The 20,178-nt window shown below is 45.3% G+C and overlaps 1 protein-coding gene across 1 annotated transcript in view; it reads right to left on the bottom strand.

Annotated features, from left to right (window-relative positions):
* LOC8040344 (retinal-specific phospholipid-transporting ATPase ABCA4) overlaps window positions 1-20,178 on the bottom strand; it is a 223,262-nt gene that overhangs the window by 126,654 nt on the left and 76,430 nt on the right. Inside the window, exon 9 of the mRNA XM_029977824.3 lies at window positions 10,869-11,029. Within this exon, the coding sequence (XP_029833684.3) occupies window positions 10,869-11,029 (161 nt within the window). The remainder of the gene's footprint in view (window positions 1-10,868; window positions 11,030-20,178) is intronic.

The following is a 20,178-nucleotide window of genomic DNA, read 5'->3' as shown; positions in this document are numbered from 1 at the left end:
GAAAGAAGCAAAATGTTGTCTATTTAGACCTCATAATTAGGTTTCCCCTCTCAAAGAAATTTTTTCTACTAATTCAGGGGCATTTGTTTTCTGTCCATATACTGTGCTCATTCTCGATGTGGCATTGATAGAAACTTCTGCTGTAAATGAACTTCCATCTCTATAAAGCATTTTAGGAGAAAAGTATACCTAATAAACACACCTTTTTATTGCAAAATGGGTAAATGGAAACAATTTAGAGACTATGCAATAATTACTCACCACAAAAATTAAAATATTGCATCATGACACTCCTAGCAATCACAAAGGTGTCCCATGGTGCACATCAAGGAGCAATTACTTAAGCTTGTTGAGAACAATCACAATAAACAGCACGCTGTCAATAACTCGTGTGCTATATACGGCACTCGTTGCAGCTTGAAAAACGAGCAAAAACAAAAAATGCACATACCTTGTTCACTCTTAACTTAGGAAAACATAGCATAGAAAACTGGACAATGCAGTTCCTGACAAAAGAAAAAAAGACAATCTTGCAGACAGTTTAGTGAAGACAATGTTCCAAGACGCACACAAGCAGAGTTAATGAAATTGTACAACAGAGCTGCAAGCACTCGTCAAAGCACAACAAACAAAAACTATCTTGTCCAGTGTGGTTGCATCATCCTCATGAACTGCAGAGAGCATGTCTACAGGCACGATACTCTTGGTTATCATATACTTGTTCCTGAGGAGTCCTATAACTCTTTCTACGTGAATGCGCACATTGGCCAGCTTCCTTGTGGCCTCCACATTCCAAGGCGCTAGCTGGGCTTGTCCCCTGGTGAATGCATCTTGAGTCGAGCAGAGCAGAGGCCAACAGGCTCCGCAATGGTGAAGCCTCTGTCAGCAATGACCAACTCGCCAGGCTGCAGGTTACCCAGAATCCCGCAGCTTTCAGTGATGAGCTTGTCGCTCGAGCGGCCGCACCACCCCCTAGAAATATAAGTTACTGTTCCTTGAGGAGCAATTCCAATTTAGGTATTTCACCGTATTCTGGTGTTCATATTGGCTCCATGCGAGGCACCGGGCAAGATGAGAGGTTGGACGCTCGATGAAAATCTCAAAGCAGTCAAGGATGACTGCGACGTCAGTACTGAAGGCAACACGGAAGCACATCGGCATGCTGTGAACGAGCTGCTCTCTTGTCGGCCACCTGACCAGTTTTTCCAGGCCGAAGTACAGGCCGTCTATCCACTTCATCACAATCCTTGAGACGGTGGCTTCGGAGACGTCAAACCTGGGATGACAGAAAGGAGGAGGAAGTATAAAAAATAAAGACTGAGTGGTCAATACAGACGAAAAAAGAAACATTAATAGCCTTTGGAGATTGAGACAGGCCAATACAGGTTGTAACACACAATGTAAACTGTGCATGTTTTCTGACAGATAAACAAAATACAATACCTGAATGCCAAGTCCCGGAGAGGTACATTCAGCCGGAGCCGGATCAGTGTCACCACAAACTCCTGGAACTGAGGCAAGGCGTTAATGGGGCTGTGCCTCACCAGTTCCTTCACGAGTGTAAAAACACCATTCAAAAGTTTGCAGTTTGGTAGTCCCGTATAGAACTTGGTTAGTTCGTCGCTCCTCAGGAAGGCAGCATAAGTTAGGCACCGTGCGTTCAGGCTTTCCCGCAGGGAATAGACCTCCACCCGAAGTCGGTTGACCTCCTGGTTTAGGCGATGGGCAATTTCCCGCGAGCCGTCATCTGCCTGTGTTCCGGGAGAATAATGATTTGTTACCCAGACTGTTACACAAAGGTTTGGTAGCACAAGTTTGTGGGTGCTATGGTAGTTCGAAACATGTCACCAGGTTGCCGGCAGGCTATCATTTATGGCCATCTCCATGAGGTGGCCAAGGGCACTGAGACACGAGAGGGGCACTCCGCCTTTTTGAAAAGCCAGCATTAAAAGGTATGTGCAAGGGCTTTTTGGGTCATGGCACGCGACAATAACGCCAATTAATGACTACGCGCTCCACGGGTCTGTCCTGTCATTCTCCGAGGCAGACAGCAATAAAATCAATCCAATACCACTCCACATTCGACACCAGCGTCAGATTTTCCTTGCGGCTACCTGGCTCAGAGAACGACACACCGCACTGGTTCAACACTTAGTCATGGCAATCATTCATGGCATGCTGCAACCGAAAAAGCTCCTCGCTTACTTTTTCGCTGGCCTTCCATGAAAGGTGGAGCGCCCCTCGGGTGACTGAATGCCCTTGGCCCCTTTCAAATGTGGTGGTCACAAATAATTAACATGCGAGCAACCTGGTCGGATGTTTCATACAACCAGAGTGGCCACAAGCTTAATTTCTAACCAGAAGCATACCTCTAGTAATCGTTATCTGCTCAACTTGACTTCGGTCGTCCGGTAGAGCAGCGTTCCCAACCTGTTGAGTTTCGATGTCCTCAGCTGGAGGGCCATCCTCAGCGGGAGGGCCGTCCTCAGCAGGAGAGCCATTCTCGGTGGGAGGGCCATCCTCGGCGGGAAGGCCATCCTCGGCGGGAGGGACATCCTCAGCGGAAGGGGGGCAGTCTTGAGCAGCTGAAGGGCAGGCGTATGCAGCACAAGTTAGAATTCCAGAGCTGCTAGCTGCTGGCAGGTCATCAAAAAGTAAATCGGAACCAGTTAACAGGAATTATAAAAGAGGGCGAATTTGAGCACTATCTTAGGAAAGTGAGGTGGCGACATACCTTGCAGAGCCCTCTTGTTTGCAGCGCTTCTCGCCTTGCAACGGTTGTACCTGTTTGCGGAGTAAACAGAAGCATTGTACTTCATGCTAATCTTCTTTTAACTGGGACCCATCCTTTTCCCTCACAGTATGTTACGTACCTGTCATTTTTGTCAAAGACCTTTCTCTTGTACCCCAAATTCAGACTGGGGCCCAGTCACGATGGTCGATATCGAACAATGCTGATGGTTTGCCTAAAATTTCAGAACAAATAATTTTTACATGATTGAAGCCAAAATGTTAAATTTGTCGTTAGATCTTTAAACAGTGTGAGGTTAGCCTGCCAGAGATTTTGGTGACGCTGCTTATGCGCAGCACATAAGCCATTTATCCAGTGCAGGACTGCTAGCCTGGGGTGTTTAACGTGCACTACGCAGTACTGATACACGACCGCACGCCCGCACGACGCTTGTTTCCATATCGCAACGGGTAGATGAGTACCGTCCCGGCGTGCGGTCGATCCTCACCCCTGCCTGTTTCGGTCTGGATGAGCATCGTTCGCCGTAGTTTTGCATCACTGGAGTGCGGGCCCTGTGGTCGCGTTCCCAATCCGAACTCAATGTGACGGCACAAGACGGCGACGAGCGACGAGATTTGCCGTCGCTGTCTCGTCGCTCGTTTCTAGACTTCCGGAACCCATCGCCCGTCACTGCTGCTCATCACGACTTGCATGTGGTTTCGAAGGACTGAGCGGCAGCGGGTCCTGTCGCGTCGCATCGCTGCGTCGCTCGGGGGAATCGCTCATATGTAGTTTATATTCGCTCTTCCGTAACCGGCGGTGTCGATGCAAAGCTTGCACGAACATAAACACGTTAGAAAAGGTCCATTACTCACCGCTAACGAAATGTATTCTGAAAACTCGATAGTGTGTGGCCGCATCATCGAAGTCGTCTCGCTTCAGCCTCCCCCGCCACTCGCGCCTTCGTTCCCCCGACAGACGCTCTGCCTCGGGGCCCTCTGATGTCACTATCGCCGGTATACAGTAGAAACCGCCCTTCAAGTTACCGGTGTCATTTTTCTTTTTTTTTTTTTTTTTTTTTTTTTGTTACCCGAGCGGTTATTGCAGCCGAACGCGGCGCAGTTCATCATGGCTAAATGGCGGTCAACTCGACCACCTCAACCACCAGGATGGCCGTGACCTGTGTGTGACGTCAACCTATGACGTACTTGCAAGGCGTGTATAGGGATGGGCGCCCTGGGTGGTCGCCCAGGGCGTCATCAAAAGTAAGACGCCGTCGCGCCCCTTTGAAACTTTTTTTTTATTTATTTGGATACAGCGCCGGACCAACTGCCGTTCGTTTTTGGAAAGCGGTTCTCGTCTGACAAAACGTTCGTGAAGGGCCACTATTCACATGTTCACTAACAGCTGGAAGCTGAGACTGCAGTAGGAGCTACGTGCCCCCCGAACCAATAAGCCGCCTCCCTCTTATCACTTGAGCCGGTTCTCTGCGGCCGATGGGCGGGAGTGTGATGGCGTGGCGAAAGAGAGACGTATGACTTGTCCATGGAAGACGTAGCTCTGTCCGCAGTCTCAGCTTAGGGAGAACGAAATATCGATAAGGGTGCATTAAAAAAACAAGGGGGGGGGGGGGGGGGCACGGCCGGAGTTCGCCCAGGACACTTGATGGCGTTAGGCCGGCCCTGCTTTCAAGTGCCACTTCATGGACAATCCATTCGGTGCTGCGTGCAATGTGCGCGACAGACTGTGGCTTCGGGAGGACATGAGTAAAGGCGTTCCAGTTTCGATGCATTTAGAACACCTTTAAGAAATGCCAAAGAAACGACCAATTTTTGTATTTGGCTGGTGTGACCTAGTGCCTGAAGCACATGTTTTCGTGTAAACATCATATAACCGACGTAAGTTCTTCATAGTCCTCTTCATGTTTCATAAATAATATAAGGCGTCTAAGGCTCTGTGTCTTAGTAAATAGTTTTAATCTCCCGTTGGTGGAAGCCCTTTCTAGGCGTGCGCTCGCATAGCACCGCCACAAGGGGTCATGGAAAAACATTGCCTTTATCATGGGTAGTTCGTTACATTCAAGTGTTCAGGATTTGAAGAAATCAATTGGTCGTGTTCCGATTTGAATCAATCCCAGCATATTGGGTTGCGAGGATTAACCACTCGCCAACACGCAACTTTGGGATCGGCGTAAACATTGCCCCATCCAATGTGGTTCTTTTCATGCCAGGAAAATTTTGTTTGTCATGTTCATGGCGAGTCTTGGACATATTTTCATCACACAGAACCAACAAGCAGCATCAACGTCAAAAATACTCTGTCTGTCTTATGTGAAAAAAAAAAACTGTTAGATCGAGTATAAAAGATTGACGAATAGTGATCATCGACCTTTGCCTTTAAGGTCCTACAATGCATGTAATGCAATATTTCAGAAATTATTGTTTAAATTTGTTCAGAAGACATTGTGCAGTCGTTCGGGAAGTGAAGGATATAGTATTATTATTTGTGACCTGACCTCTTGGTATCACGTGGCATCAAAACCTGGAAACGTGACATCATGGCGTCATGTGACCTGACGGCATTTGACGTCTAGGTCATGGCAAACCACAGCGAAGCCACACCAGCCAAGAACAATTCTATCACCAAAAAAAATCAAGATTCAACTGTGCTCCCGTCAAAAATTTCTCAAACTTTGCTGGAATTGAGATCAGGTAGGTCCCTTTGTTGCATAGTGCCGCCACCTCTGACGCAGAAATTACTACAATGGTAACGTGCGTTTCAAGCTGTGCCTAACGTTGAAAATGGTCAGAAAAATTGATCATTTTCTCTCTGGTGTCATCAGGGATTGCAGAGAAACACCAGTAGTACAACGAATAAGCCGTGAGCCATCTCCGGGCGTTAAGCGGATTCGAGTCTCCATAGAAAACCTTCAAATCACTCTGGTCCTAGATTCGGGTTCCACAAAAAAGTCTCGTGAATGAAGCCATTTGCGAAACACTTCAGCTGACATTTTTAAACTTTTCTCATAAACTAGAAGGAGCAAGTGGGCAGACACTTGAGTATAGTGGAGAAGTGGGCGTCGAAGTCAGAGCGGACAGACAGTCATTCGACTTTATGGTTGTTCCAGACTTAGAAGGAGACCTTGGCTTGCTTGGATAATACATTTTACGCTTGCCAGGGCATTTATCGAATGGAGCACAGTTCCTCAGTTGAAGTCTAAGAACCACTCAAGGTATATACGACTGCCGCACAAGCGACACTGCCTCTTTCCAAGAAGGTGATCGAAATAATGTTGGGGGTCCCTACCAGCCAGGGCAAACAGCGAGGCATTCTGTATTACAAGCACTGAATCAGTGATTGAATGTTGCTCGCTGGAACTAAAGCCACTCAATGTGTTTACGCTTACCTTGCAAGTAGCGTCAAATGCATCAGTGCATGAGGCCGGTGCCTCGAGCGGCCTTTGGAAGCAAATATCGACGCATCCCTGAATTCAGCGCTCCTTGAAAACGAATGGCGTTAGAGCACCCGCTCGTGACACGTGTCTTCCGCTTTTCCACGACAATGGCAAGCGGTTCTTGAAAGCGTAATTTTGTAAAGATAACTTAGTTGGACTGCAGGTTACGTTCATCGACGCAGAAACAGTATAATAAAAAAACTTAAATAAACTCTTATCTTTGTCCATGTAAAATCCCTGCGTCCTTGGACATAGCAGAAAAAGTAGCTCCTGTCGAAACTTATCACGTATCTACATATCAATGGAAATCAGCCAGGCACGTAGCCCCCCGGTGGGGGGGGGGGGGGGGGGGGTTCATGGGCCTCGCTCTTTCCCGAAATCTTCCATTTTGCTGGGACCTCCTCTCCCGCCCTAGGCATCCACCCGCAGGGCGCAGCATTCCCCCTTCCGAGATCGCGACCGGCGAGGCCCTTCCCCGCGTCCTCGGTCGCAACGGGATGGAGGTGGCTCATAAGCCCGTGTCAACAATCGGTCATCGCCTCCCCTTCCCGAAGGATTGGCCCCCCAAAGAAAGGGCCCAAGGCTTGGTCTACCGCATACCATATAAAGATGCCCGGCCTCATACGTTGGCGAAAGAAGGCACTTCGCAGAGAGGCTTACGCGACACAAATATGATGTCCAGAAGAAAGATATGGAGGCAAGCGCCCTCACGGAGTACGCAGAAGCAGCCGGCCAAACAGTCGACTTCGAGGAAGGCACCGTGCTGGCCTTGGAGAGGAATTGGCGAAAGCGGCTCTTCCTTGGGTCTTGGTTCATCCAACACACAAAGGGGAACGCGAATTGTTCTTCGGGCTCCCTGCCCAGCAGCTACGTCTCGGGACTGCGTGACGTGAGCAAAGCTCCCAGATCCGTATGACGCGTGTCTTTTTCGTCACTCACCCGTGAACAAGGGACCGAACTGGTCCCGAAAAGTTAGGTAAATGTTTATTAAATTTGTGCTTAGAGCTCCTATTTTTCGCTTCGTGTCTATTTCTAACCAGGCAGAGGGCTGCCGAACGTTTACCTTCAGGTCTACACACTTATTTGCAGAAATGAAAATGCAGAACTCAACATTGAACGTGATTAATCACGCATACATAGTTCACGCAACAAAGACAAATACACGAAACAATACAGCCGCGTAAAATTGTAAGAGTAAAGTAGACGTACACAGGGTGTTTCACGAAAAGTGGACAAGTTCGATATTTCGAAAACTACGCGTCACAAAAAAAAAGGCCTGTGTCTTTTTGGTCTAGGGCCAGGGGCCTATTTAGAAAAATTATTAGAGTCCGGTATAATTAGATTGTTAATTATTTTCGCGTGCTTAACTTGTTTTAACATCGTGTTTAAGGGCTTGGTTTCAGCTGGAGATTTGCTGAGCATCACTGAAAAACACTAAATCAATAAATTGCAGAACGATAAAAGGCACACGCAGAATTCAATGACTTTTTGAAAAACCGCACGATTTCGACGGGTTTTTAAGTTTCGGTTTGCACTCGGAGCGCTTCTCGGTACCAACGGCACCGCACTCCGTGGAGAAATAGTGCAACCAACCTCTGCTGCGCTACAGTGGCACTGTGGCTGCGCTGCGCGAGGACAGTTCAGCACAGGTTGGTTGCACTATTCCTCTATGGAGGGCGGTGCAGTCGGTGCCGAGAAGCGCTCCGATCGCAAACCGAAACTTAAAAACCCGTCGAAATCGTGCGGTTTTCAGAAAGCCGTAAAATGCTGTGCGTGCCGTCCATTGTTCTGCAATTTGTTGATTTAGTGTTTTTTGATGAATTGATGCTCATCACGATCTAACTGAAGCCATGCCCGTAAACTCAATATTTAAAAAAATTAATTGCGCGAAAGTATTTAACAACTTAATTATCCCGAACTTTAATAATTTTTCTAAGTAAGCCCCTGGCCTTGGACGAAAACGACACAAGCCCTTTTTTGGTGCAATGCGTAGTTTTCGCAATATCGAATTTGTCCACCTTTCGTGAAACACACTGTGTATAAAATTGACCAACGCAAATGAAATGAAGGGAGTAAATGAAATAGGAAATTGACACTTTTAGAATTGCAAATGTAGCTTGATATAAGCATCAGAAGAACAATTCTCAAAGACCACTCAAAGATTGTTAGCAATAAGCAACCCCCCCCCCCCCCTCCCTTTTTCCTCAAACTTGTCTACTCCTAATGCGTAATGCGGCGTTTCCTCAGAAATGGCGGCGGCCGGATTCCAAAGGCGAAAGTATGGGGACCAGAAAGATGCCTAAAAGATGAGGTAGAGATAACAGTAAATCATTTTTTTCGAATTTCGCTTTAAAGGCCTCATCTCGCTCAAGGTTGATACGTCACGTCGCGTAAAAACCTGAAAGTAGGCCGCCATGTCCCGAAAAGCAAGCCATGAAAGTTCGTGCTATTTAGCTACATACTATACCAAGGGGGTGTTGAACCTGGTCACGAACGTTCTCTTCTATGTTTTCCATAAACAAAGAAGGTGGAAGGACTTCACGAATTTCATGGAGGTCAATTTGGAGCGCATATAGGGATCCGACGGACCTACGAGAAAATCCAAAGTAAATATTTGAGACCTAGATTGTACCTGGTTGTTCAACTGTTTGTCAAAGGTTGTGACTTTTGTCACCGCCTGAAGATGACTACGACGTGCCCTTACAAAATCCAGCAGTCAGTTGAAGTGGATGTGCCATTTCACACAGTCGAACCCCACATAATTCGACCGTTCCAGGTATCGCAAAGCTACAAGTTCGTAATGGTAGCAATAAACTATCTCGCGAAATTCGTTGAGGCGAAGGTTGCTCGTAACATCGAAGCTTCCACGGTGCGTAGTTCAGAGAGAGGAGAATAATCCCCAAGCACAGGTGTCCCACAGTGCTGGTTGCAGATAAGGGCACACAAATGACTTTCAGATCAACATCCTGTCTCAAATACCGTGGTATACGCCTCGCAACAACTACGGCACATCACCTGGCTGCCAACGGCCTCGTTGAGCGAGCCAACAAAACATTGAAACAGATTATGCCAATCACCACCTTTTCTGGAGAGAAGTGGGTTGATGTTCTACCTTGTGTGGTATTTTGCTTCAACACCGGATACCAAAACACGGTTCTAACTTCCCCCTTTTACCTGCTATATGTTCGTGATCCTGTTTTTTTCCTTGTATCAATACAAGAGAAAGGAGCTGCAAAAACTGCAAGCAAGCTCAAAATACGGGGTGCTCGTGCGCGAGCACTTCAACGAAGTACGCAGGTTGGCTGCGCGACATATCAACTTGGTTCAGGAGAAACAGGAAAAAAAAGTGAAAGCCGTTTACAACTCCCTGTAACACCGAATTAGAGCGCAGCTCTTGAGGAGGAGGAGGGAAGGGTACGGGGGGGTGAAGTAACCTGGGGGGGGGGGTCACGTGGCCTTGGGCGGTCACGTGACGATGCCGATGATGTCATCAGTGACGTCACTGATGACGTCATCCGTGATGATGACGATGACGATGCGGATGTCGGTGACGTCATCAGTGACGTCACTGATGACGTAATCCGTGATGATGACGATGACGATGCGGATGCCGGTGACGTCATCAGTGACGTAACTGATGACGTCATCAGTGATGATGACGATGACGATGCGGATGCCGGTGACGTCATCAGTGACGATGACGTCATCGGGGAGGTCACGTGACCTCGGCGGGGGGGGTCAGGTGACTTCGGGGGTCACGTGACTTTGGGTGTCACGTGACCTTGGGTGTCACGTGACCCTGGGGGAGGGGTCACGTGACCTTGGGGGCCACGTGACCTTGGAATGACCTTGGGGGTCGCGTGACCTTGAGGTGACCTTGGTTACGCCGACGCCGCTCAAGCCGGGTACGGGCCCCTAAGAGCTGCGCTCTAAAAAAACAATTTCACAAACGTCGAACTGACATGACGTTAAAACGAGACCAGTCGTTGTTGTTGAAGCCCCTGCAAGCGGGTCTCAAGAAACGGCCGGTATACACCGGACTTCATCGTGCTGACGCCAAACTCTAACCGGTGAACACTGATATAGAGTTCAGTGACGGTTTAGGACGGAACGTCATGCGTGTCGATAAATTGAAAACGCGTCTGGGATTTGTCGAGGAATTGTTTCTTTCCTTGAACTGCTGAGTAGAAAAAGATGCATCTGAGTCTTATAGTTAGCGCGCGGTAGTATTTGTAATTTATGTGTGCCATGGGTGACTCGCTGGGATATATCGTGCTTTGTGTGCACATAACTGTATCATAATGCTGTTTTCTTCGCGTGGTGTATACATCGGGTCGATGTCTTTTTTAGCAGTGGCATGTAAAGGAGGCGTGCGATCGGGTAAAAGAGAAGATATGGCATGAAAATTTGAACCAGCATTCCCATGCCTCAACAAAGTCGGAATAACATATTTTGATGACCCATTAATGATCGTCACACTGAGTTTTGGCGTTTTGGTTAAAACTCATTCGACGCTTAAAAACCCTACTTTCACAAATCGTTTCCCCATCACGAAAGATAAATTAACATCGCCCTACATCAGGACAAACAGACCGTCCTGCAACCTGCCGTCCCAAATATAACTTCGAGTGAAGGCGACCACAGTACGCTTCAGGTCACATATGCCACCAAGAGAACGCCCACCTGGCGTAAGCGTTGCCGATCCCGCCTTGGATGCTGTCGTCAGCCGCGTAGAAAGCGAAGCTATTGCCGTAAAGCAGAGCGAGGTCGTATTGCAGCAGCCCTGAATAGTTGAGCGCCCTCGAAATGTGGGTCTGGTTGATCCACACGAACAGAGAGAGGACCTATAAAAAAAATGTATGTTCCGACCAGATAAAAACACGCTCATTTACCCGAAAACTAAATTCAGAAACCGTTTACTCACTTAAATTGCAACCAAACTGTTATACTTAATAGCTAATCCGTTAAATAAACGAGATAACTTACCCAGTAATAAAATATTAGGCCGGTCCCTACAACCTACTCCCTTTAAAAATAACTTTCTTGCCGATGACAGAAGATGCGAATATTTTCTGAACCAAGCCGGTACACTTTCTCACAAACATCATTTTGTCATGCATAAAAGTTGCTAACAAAGTGCAAGCAGCTCGCCTGTCTTGAAGTAACGTTTCTTGAATGTCTTAAGGCCCGTTCACACTCTTGCGACCGAGTTAGACCGAAAGAGACCAAACCGGTTTTTAAGCCTCTTGCGACTTCTTAGGACCAGCTCCGCTGCATCGCATCCGGTCCTAAGAAGTCGCAAAAGGCTTAAAAACCGGTCTGGTCTCTCTCGATCGAAGTCGGTCGCAAGAGTGCGAACGGGCCTTTAGTCGCATTCGATTGTTAGTGTTGATAGACCCATCTTTCCAAGCGTTTGGCGCATGTGTAAAGCCGCCAAAACTTTAGTTAGCAGGACACAAGCCACCATAGCGGCAGCGCCCGAGACACTGTGTTTCGCCTCGGGCTCCGCATGAGCAGACTTTCAGCTAGGTTGTCGCACTTACAAAAAGGCTCCCTTAACGCCTTGCGGCATCGGCAGTGTAGCCAAACTGGACTGGGAGATTTCTCTATTTGTGGGAAAATTGTTGACAGGCTAGTCTTTATTTTGACACATACATTAAATGTTCACACTTTAAAAAGGTAATTGCCGGTTCACCCTTCGGTATTTCGAGAGGAACCGGCTATGACAAGCATCCACCCTTACAAAAACAGGTCTCAACATTCTTTTTAATTTCTTCAGACTTCTTATTGACTTTTCGGGATCCTATTGACTTTCTTTATAAACGCACTTTCTTTTGATTATTGTCAAAAAACTTTCAAAAGAAAAAATAACGACTTTTTTTTGTAGACTTATTTATACACAAATTAAAAAGAAATCCTAATGACGTTTTTCTATAGGTTATTTTCTAAAAAAATTCAAAAGGAAAATATAATGAAATTTTTTTGTAGACTTATTTATACAAAAATTAAAAAGAAATTGTAATGACGTTTTTCTATAGGTTATTTTCTAAAAAAATTCAAAAGGAAAATATAATGAAATTTTTTTGCAGACTTATTTATAAAAAAAATTAAAAGAAGTTGTAATGACGTTTTTCTATAGGTTATTTTCTAAAAAAATTCAAAAGGAAAATATAATGAAATTTTTTTGTAGACTTATTTATAAAAAAATTAAAAGAAGTTGTAATGACGTTTTCCTGTAGGTTATTTTTCAAAAAAAATTCAAAAGGAAAAAATAATGTCATTTTTTGTAGAACAATTTAAAAAAAATTAAAAAGTTGTAATTGCTTTTTGAAAGTTATTTTCAAAAAAAGTTTAAAAAAATTATCAACATTATTTTTTTATTTTATAAGAGAAAAAAAAATTTAATCTTTTACTATTCTATTAAAAAATATTGAGGACATTTTTTTATTTGGGAGAAATTTTTGAAGAATAACAGGTCACATTTTTTGAAAATATTGAAAGGGAAAATACATTTTCTATAGGTTTTTCTCTGTTGGCATATTTGTAAGAGTTCTAAAAATGATAGTAAGTTGTTTTGCACTTTTTCGTTTAATCTAGGATTTTTTTTTTTAGAATCAGACAAAAGCAAATGACCTTTTTCATTCCCTTTCCTGTTTCTATTTAATAAAACATTCCGCAAGCACAACCCTCTTAACATATGTTGAAAAATGGCTTCAACTTGACATCTGTACATAGTAAAATTCTTATTTTTATGGCAGTGCATTTTTGTTACGTCAGACATAACAAAAATAATATTAAAGTTACGTCCGACATAACATAAAAGTTTGCTGTGCCTAGCGTTAAGTCGGGACGGATACTTGCAAATGCATCTCACAGCTATGTTTCATCCTGTGCGGCTTGAATATATGCATGTGCCAGAATTATATAGATTGATGACATACTAGAGTAGTTTCGTGAGAATTCAGAAAGCATCACACACTCTGCATGCTATTCGGAGTTTGAAATGGAACACTGGTGACACAATCTGAAGAGGTGTACACGTTTTGTTCCTAGATTTGTTCTCAGTGTGTATGTGGGAATATATGTATATAAAAGTGCCAATGATTTATACTTACTGTAATTAGCAGAAGTGAAATTTCGCAGCGGCTTTAATTAACCTTCCTACAAACTCTATTCTGTGTGTGCACAGTTATACAAAACTATGAAATATAAAACCTAACTTCTCGGTTTTATCAACAGGTACTATTAAAAAAATGTACCATGATACAATGCAACAAAAGTCAAGAAGAACAAATAGTGATCCTTTATTCACAGGGCAAAGCTTGCTCAGGATAATGCCGCATTACTCTATGGTGAAACACAAAATACAACATGGTATGAAAATTGCTTTACTAGTTGCATGCACATGGAGAAACGACAGAACAATATTGCAATGGACACTCCATCTTTTAAGTAACAATATCAATCACGCTTGGCAGCCACAAGAAACTTGTCAACCTTTATGTGAAGATGAATTAGTGTTTCTATGCAGGAGCTGTCTCTTGATAGTCACCATGCAATCCAATAATAATAAAACATTCGTCTATATACACCAAATCATTGTTTATAAACACGTATGCATTTGCCCAGAGGAGCTGTGGGCACTGCACTTGTGCAAGAACTTGTTTTTTAAAGAGTGAAAGATCCTGTACATGCTCCAACAGTCCGTGCACCTGCCTTGACATGATGCCAGATACAAGTTAGTCTATAAAACAGCAGAACTGTCACATGTCAATTTGCACTGTAAGCTTCCTAATGCCATCTAACAATCTCTCAAAAGAAGGAAAATGGTGTAAATATCTAAGCCACAACATGCATTGTGACTTGTGGCAAGACAGAAAATGAATGCTCTTTGGAATCATTTATAAACATGATACACAAATATACTCTCAATCCAACACTCCTGTGCATTCATACTATCCAATAAAAGTCACGTTGGCTCTCTTCGTAGCAAATACTATAAACCAATGGTTGTAAACCGACATATGAACATCTCCAGTTTACCGAGATGGTTGGTGGCCTACTCACACTTCCACACGACTTAAGACGAGATTAGCCTACCCAAAACCCAGATTGGAAATAGGTGCATACTCTCATCACTGCCTCAAGAAAATATCATTTCACACAAAGTGCATAAGCTGCACAAAGTAGTTTTTGCAAGGTATGGGTGTCAGAGAAAAAAAAGTTTTTTTTTTCATTTAAAATGTGTTCCATTTTGATACAATCTAAATCCTAACTCATTGTAAATGCATATAACCATACGGTCACTATGTAAAAGAAAAAAAATAGGTAATGGCAAGGAGCCACTTTTTTTATATGGTTCTTGAGGTGACTACGAATCCAGAAAGACCGACATTGCATGTGGCACCATCGTGAGAAGGGAAAGAACCAGAACAAAAAGAAACAAAAGAACACTAATGGCTATATTCATGCGCAACAACAAAACAATGACTCTGTGGGAAGTTCGACTGAGTGGTCAAAAAAAAAGAGGGCACAAAGCTAGTAAGTGTTTCCAGGGCCATGGATAATCAATACCATAGCTGCCTAGGTAGAGCCCGGGTCAGTTGGTCATAGAAGATCAGGGATGGCCATACTCACACTGCCCAAGAGCGGCAAGCAAAATTGTTAATTTGTAAAGGGGAGGAGGTAATTTTGTCACAAAGGGCAGGCGAAGATTCGGCAAAGATCACTAAAGAACTGATAGCTCAATAGTTTAATGTGGAGAACTTGTGCCAGAAACAAATAAAAAACGGAGCGTCGGGAAAGCAGAAAAAAAGCAAGCATCAAGGTGCCGACGGGACGGCAGGCTCGAGTGAGACTGACTCGGCAAGGCTGACCGTTTCCCTACTGCGACGAGCAACATGCTTGAACATGTTTTTTTAACTATGCTTTCACTCACGAGCATGCACACAGAGCCGAATTGCTCAAAGTGTTGCACTCGCATCCTGCAGCTGCTGACATAAAAGGCCTAGAGTCGCAACCGCGATTCACTTGCCATATTTATCATTAATAGCCCAAAACAGTGTCGCCGTACAATGCTTCGCTGAGAGGTATACACTGCATCCTAACTTGCTTTGCTTTGCTCGCCTATGTGGTGAAAAGAAGTTACACTGCAGCATTTACTAGCCAAAGCAACAAACGAAAGCCTGGAATTAGAGAGGATTTAACCGGTAAAACTACGCTGCACGAACCATGGCACCCATGGACCATGAACCAGGTGGTTCATGGGCGCCATAATGCGGCTGCTGTGGGCCAGCTACGTCAGAATTGTGACAATGTTGCCTGGTCTCCAAATGCAAATGAGTAACATTAAAAAATTAATTTCTTGAAATAGTAAAGCTCTAAAAATTCTGAAAGTTGGTATGTATATTGAGCAACCTATCAGGGTTTCATATCAAGAGTCACCCGACTTAACTAATTTTCATGTAATGGCCCCTTTAAAGGGATACTTCAACGAAATTTGAAATATTCTCGTCGTGTTTAAAAATAGGTTGAATATGATCCACAATATCCGTAAATGACAATCGCACGTTTGTATTTTGAGCCTGGTGGCTGTATTTTTGATATAAACGGCCCACTCTGGCAAGCGCTCGGAGAAGGCCCAGCGGAGACCACGTGACATCCAACGCAATCGTGACGTAGGTCGTCCCAAGACGAGCAAAGCTACGGCTAGGCTGACGTCGAGAGGATGGCCTAGTCGTTCCAGCCACCGAAGCGGCTGCTTTTGTGTGAATTTTGAGTGACGGGTTAATCTTCTGTAATCTTGTAGGGGGACAATAGCGACTTCTGCGACATACAAAAAGCATTCCCGGGGAGAGGGGAGTTCCTGCTGCCCCACTTCTCTCGTCGTGGCCGGAGGCGAGACAACCTCCGTCAATAGCTGTCAAGGTTCCTAGACGGGCATTACAAGCGAGGCGTTAGCGACATCCACCAGGTGCTCTTTGCTAATCGTTTAATTCGTTTTAAAATTCCTTTTCGTGACTTTTTTAACAAGATATTGGTGTGTTCGATGTGATGCTGCTCCTTTGAGCACATATAGACCAAAAAATGAGCGCCGAAATTTCGTTGTAGTATCCCTTTAAGAACAGGACAGGTGCATCGGCAATGAGATCACACCTTAAGGAAGGAGCACTAAAAGGGAAGTTTTAATGCAAAAGCATTAACTGCCTCATGGAAAGAGCCGACGTCTTCAGTTTGAAGCGCGAAAACGGCACATTAAATTCTTTCTTTCATTAAATCTTATGTCCGCGAGGCAGCGGCTCCACCGCTCCACGCCCAAGGTCAGCGCGCTGTACGCCGGAGACCAAAGAAGGGAACGAAGAGCGGCATACGTGCTTTCGCATTCACAACTCATAAGAAGTACTTAGGTGCACCTCGAGGCTTTTGTATTTATGCTCCTTCCTCACTGCAAGCTTTCAGACAGACTCAAGCACATAGGTATCATTCACAACGCATAGACAGGTGCGAGAAGAATTGCAAAGAACTACGCACTTCTGAACCGATGCAGCGTCCTTTTCGATTATTGCATTAGTGTGTTGCACTTCAACAAACTGTACTAGAGAAAGAGCTCCAAAAGAGCTGAGAACAAAGTCCTTTACTTTCAGTTGTTCTAAACGCAGGGTCACATTTTTGACACAGCTACATGACGTGTGCCCCCGCTTGCACCAAGCAACAATGGCAACTAGCTGCCCGAATATGCCCCCTACAAACACGTAGGAATTCTTCCTACGGGACTTGTCCAGTGCTTTGACACAGTACGTGAAGGCACCAATTCTAACCTTCTTGAAAAGGACTTTGTCTCCTTCGGGTTGACCCTTTCCTTGGAAGATTACGGCACCATTCTTTACCACATGCTTCCTCAAGTTGTAGCCTTTCATCAGTGACCTGAGCAGTACCGCGATCTGGTCATCAGCACTGCGGTTGGAGGCGACTGCCCACAGTTTCGGAAGACTTCGGATTATTGAAAACTTATCAATAATCTGACATTGAACATATCTTGTCCCATTTACAAGTCGTACAAGTTTCCCATTCATTGACTCAAAGGGATATGCGGAGTACCCCCAGAGGGGTCCCCACAGTCTCACACTATCTATCAAGTGGAGGAGTAAGTGCGTGTTGTAAGTCATGTTGACTTGACCATAGAGTTCCTCGAACTCTTTGAGGAATGCGGTCATTGCTCTTTTCACCTGTGGAAGGCTGTCAAGTGGAACTGAGCGACTCAAGAAGAAGTGCATGATACGCACAAACTTCAGCCAGTTGTCGAAGTACTTTTTCGGGAGGAACCCCTTCAGGACCACAGGAGAATAAAAAAGCATCCAGCTGCGCCATTCCGACGACTTCCAGAACTTCATGTCCTTCAGAGATCTGGGAAGTCGGGAGATCTCCCAGATTGGCCGCAGCGCTTTTAGTTTCATGTCTATTTCAGACATGAAACTACCCAGGTGGTAGTGCTGCCCACTCCGACCTTTGAACCACATAAAGGCCGTGGATCTCACGAACCCGGAGCACACAGCGTGCATGTAATCAACAACGAAACCTGAGGCAAAGTTGAAAAATGCCAATCCGAAAAGAATGCTTGCATCCTTAACACCATGGCTTGGTGCACCTTGCTTCTCCGCCTTCTCAGAATGATGGAGAAACGACTCATGAGACCGTGTTGTGCCAACGACCGCAGGGTACACTCTTACATGGCCTCGACCTTTCTCCACGACCTCTCCTTCGGCCTCACACCAGCCGCACCCAAAAGCCCCATTAAACTGAGTCATGTTCATGAGCATACAGCGTGCAACAGTATCTACTGTACATGGCCCTGGAAACACTCTAGATACTTTTTGTGTGCCAGAAGCATCAGTCCAAGGAACACCCACAGAAGACAGTTCATTCATAACCTCCACAAATGGCTCCAAAAAACAGTTCATGTCTGGCTTTTTAGGGCCAAACCACAAACCTGCTAGCAGCAGGTTCTGCACGCGTTCGTGAAATGGCAGCTCATTCACTTGCAGAAGCAAAGGCCAAATGCTGTAATTCGAAGACTCGAAAAGCGGAACACCATCGGTATTCCACGTTACGCTGAGATCCCCCTCTTTCAGCGGAAGGCTGTGGTAGGCAGAGCTTTGTGTGATGTCCTGCACATCATACTCCAACGTTCCTGGAGTGCTCAGGCTCCCACTCAACAAAATGTCCCGAACCTGGGACTTAAGGTCCAAAAAAACAAAATAAGCACCCTTCGACACAAGATCATCTGCTCTATAAACAGTACTACAGACTGAGCAGGATACTTCTAAGAGAGATGCAGTCACTTTCCCCAGATTACATACGCATTGGGGGCAGTATAAATACATTGCCTTACTGGCTTCGTCCCCAGCAAAATGCTTAAAAAATAAAAACTTCGACCTGGGAAAAACTGTTCCCTCCGGAAGATGGGAGTCCACAAGCTTCAGAAGGCTCTCGGTTGATTCCTTCGAAGAGTCGTACCGCAGGCTGTGGCTCATCACCATTATCAGGCTTTCCGCTCTCGTCAGCTTGGCCCCTTGATACAGTGGTTCATCCTGTGAATTGTGTAGATGAATTAGAAAGACATCAATCTACAAAAATTGTGTACTTCTGAGTTTAGGGCTGAAAACAAAAGCAAGTTCTTTGCAGGACCAAGAACACTGTAGTGTTGTTCATTTCGAGTTAAAGGGATGCTGAACTGAAATCTGAATTCCACAAAACACGGCGGCAAAAGCGTGCAACAGGATGCTACAAACACCAAAACATCACTCATTCAGCGATATCTCAAATGGATGACTGTATTTTTTAAGAAAAAAGGAGGTGCACTTGACAGATATGTTTACGTCTCGTTTCTACGAGAAGGAGACGGAACGGCCTCGCGTCTTCTTCGCCTCGCCGCCTTGAGGGGGCGAAGCGAAGAGAGGAGGAAACGAGATATCTTGATGTCACGCAGTTTATCGGCCTCGCTCAATCGCGACCTCTTTTTCCAAAAATACGGCCGTCCATTCGAGATATAGCCTTATGAGTAGTGTTGTAGGGATTGTAGTGTCCCGCCTACATTTCCTGCATTTTTAAATCCAAATTCCAGGTTTTGCCCCTCATGTTATGGTTTGAGACCTGAAGCATGGCTACATTTCACATCAAGATTTCTGTACACAGAGTTAAGGCTGCACGACATAGTTCGTATAGCATTACCCAACGTGAAAAGAGTAAAGCTATACGCACTACATAGTGCACCTCGACCAGAAATGGTTATACTCACTACGCGAAGAGCTCACGCCATTTGGGTCACTCTTTCCAGGCGGCGCGTGTATCAACGGGAGACGTGTTACGGCAGCCCCCTGCCTGTGTTCACGCCGCTTGGCGGCGAGTGTGCGGCTGCTAATTACAAAACTATTAACCCACATGCCCCTTCCCCCCATACACGACACTGCGCGGCGTTCAGCCAGCAACCCGAGCCCCACTGTCCCCGATCGTACCTCCCGAAAGGGAGTCCCATACCATTTAATTCAGCAAAATTTCCTCAACGTTTCCTTTTTTTTTTTTTTTCAGTGTTAATTGTAAAAAAGAAATGTCGTAAATATTGCCAATTGCTTAACAAACATAAACGTCCTAGAAGAAAAGAAAAACAAAAAAGAGGAAGTTTACACAGGGGTTCGAACCCCATCGAATAGGGCACCGCTGCTTACAAAACAGACGCCTTACCACTAAGCCACGCCACCGCGTCGATAGTTTGTTGTAACCATTCTTGTTATACGAGTTTCGGGTAGTCCGTATAGCACTTTCCAGCCGGGGTGCACGACGTAATGCGTACAGCTCTACTCAATGTGAAAAGCGAGGTATATTACCGTTTCCCTTTTGGCCCCTGCCTCTTCTGAACTCGGGGGGTCGTCTTCGCCTTCGGACGAGGGCGACTCCGACACCGGATCTTCCGTGAAACGTTCATTTGCTACGCTTCTTT

The sequence above is a fragment of the Ixodes scapularis genome, unplaced genomic scaffold (genome assembly GCF_016920785.2).
Source record: "Ixodes scapularis isolate PalLabHiFi unplaced genomic scaffold, ASM1692078v2 PGA_scaffold7__128_contigs__length_106722199, whole genome shotgun sequence".
In the NCBI taxonomy this organism is placed as follows: Eukaryota; Metazoa; Arthropoda; class Arachnida; order Ixodida; family Ixodidae; genus Ixodes; species Ixodes scapularis.
Note: the sequence above shows the minus strand (reverse complement) of the source record. Positions and strands in the feature narration are given on the sequence as shown.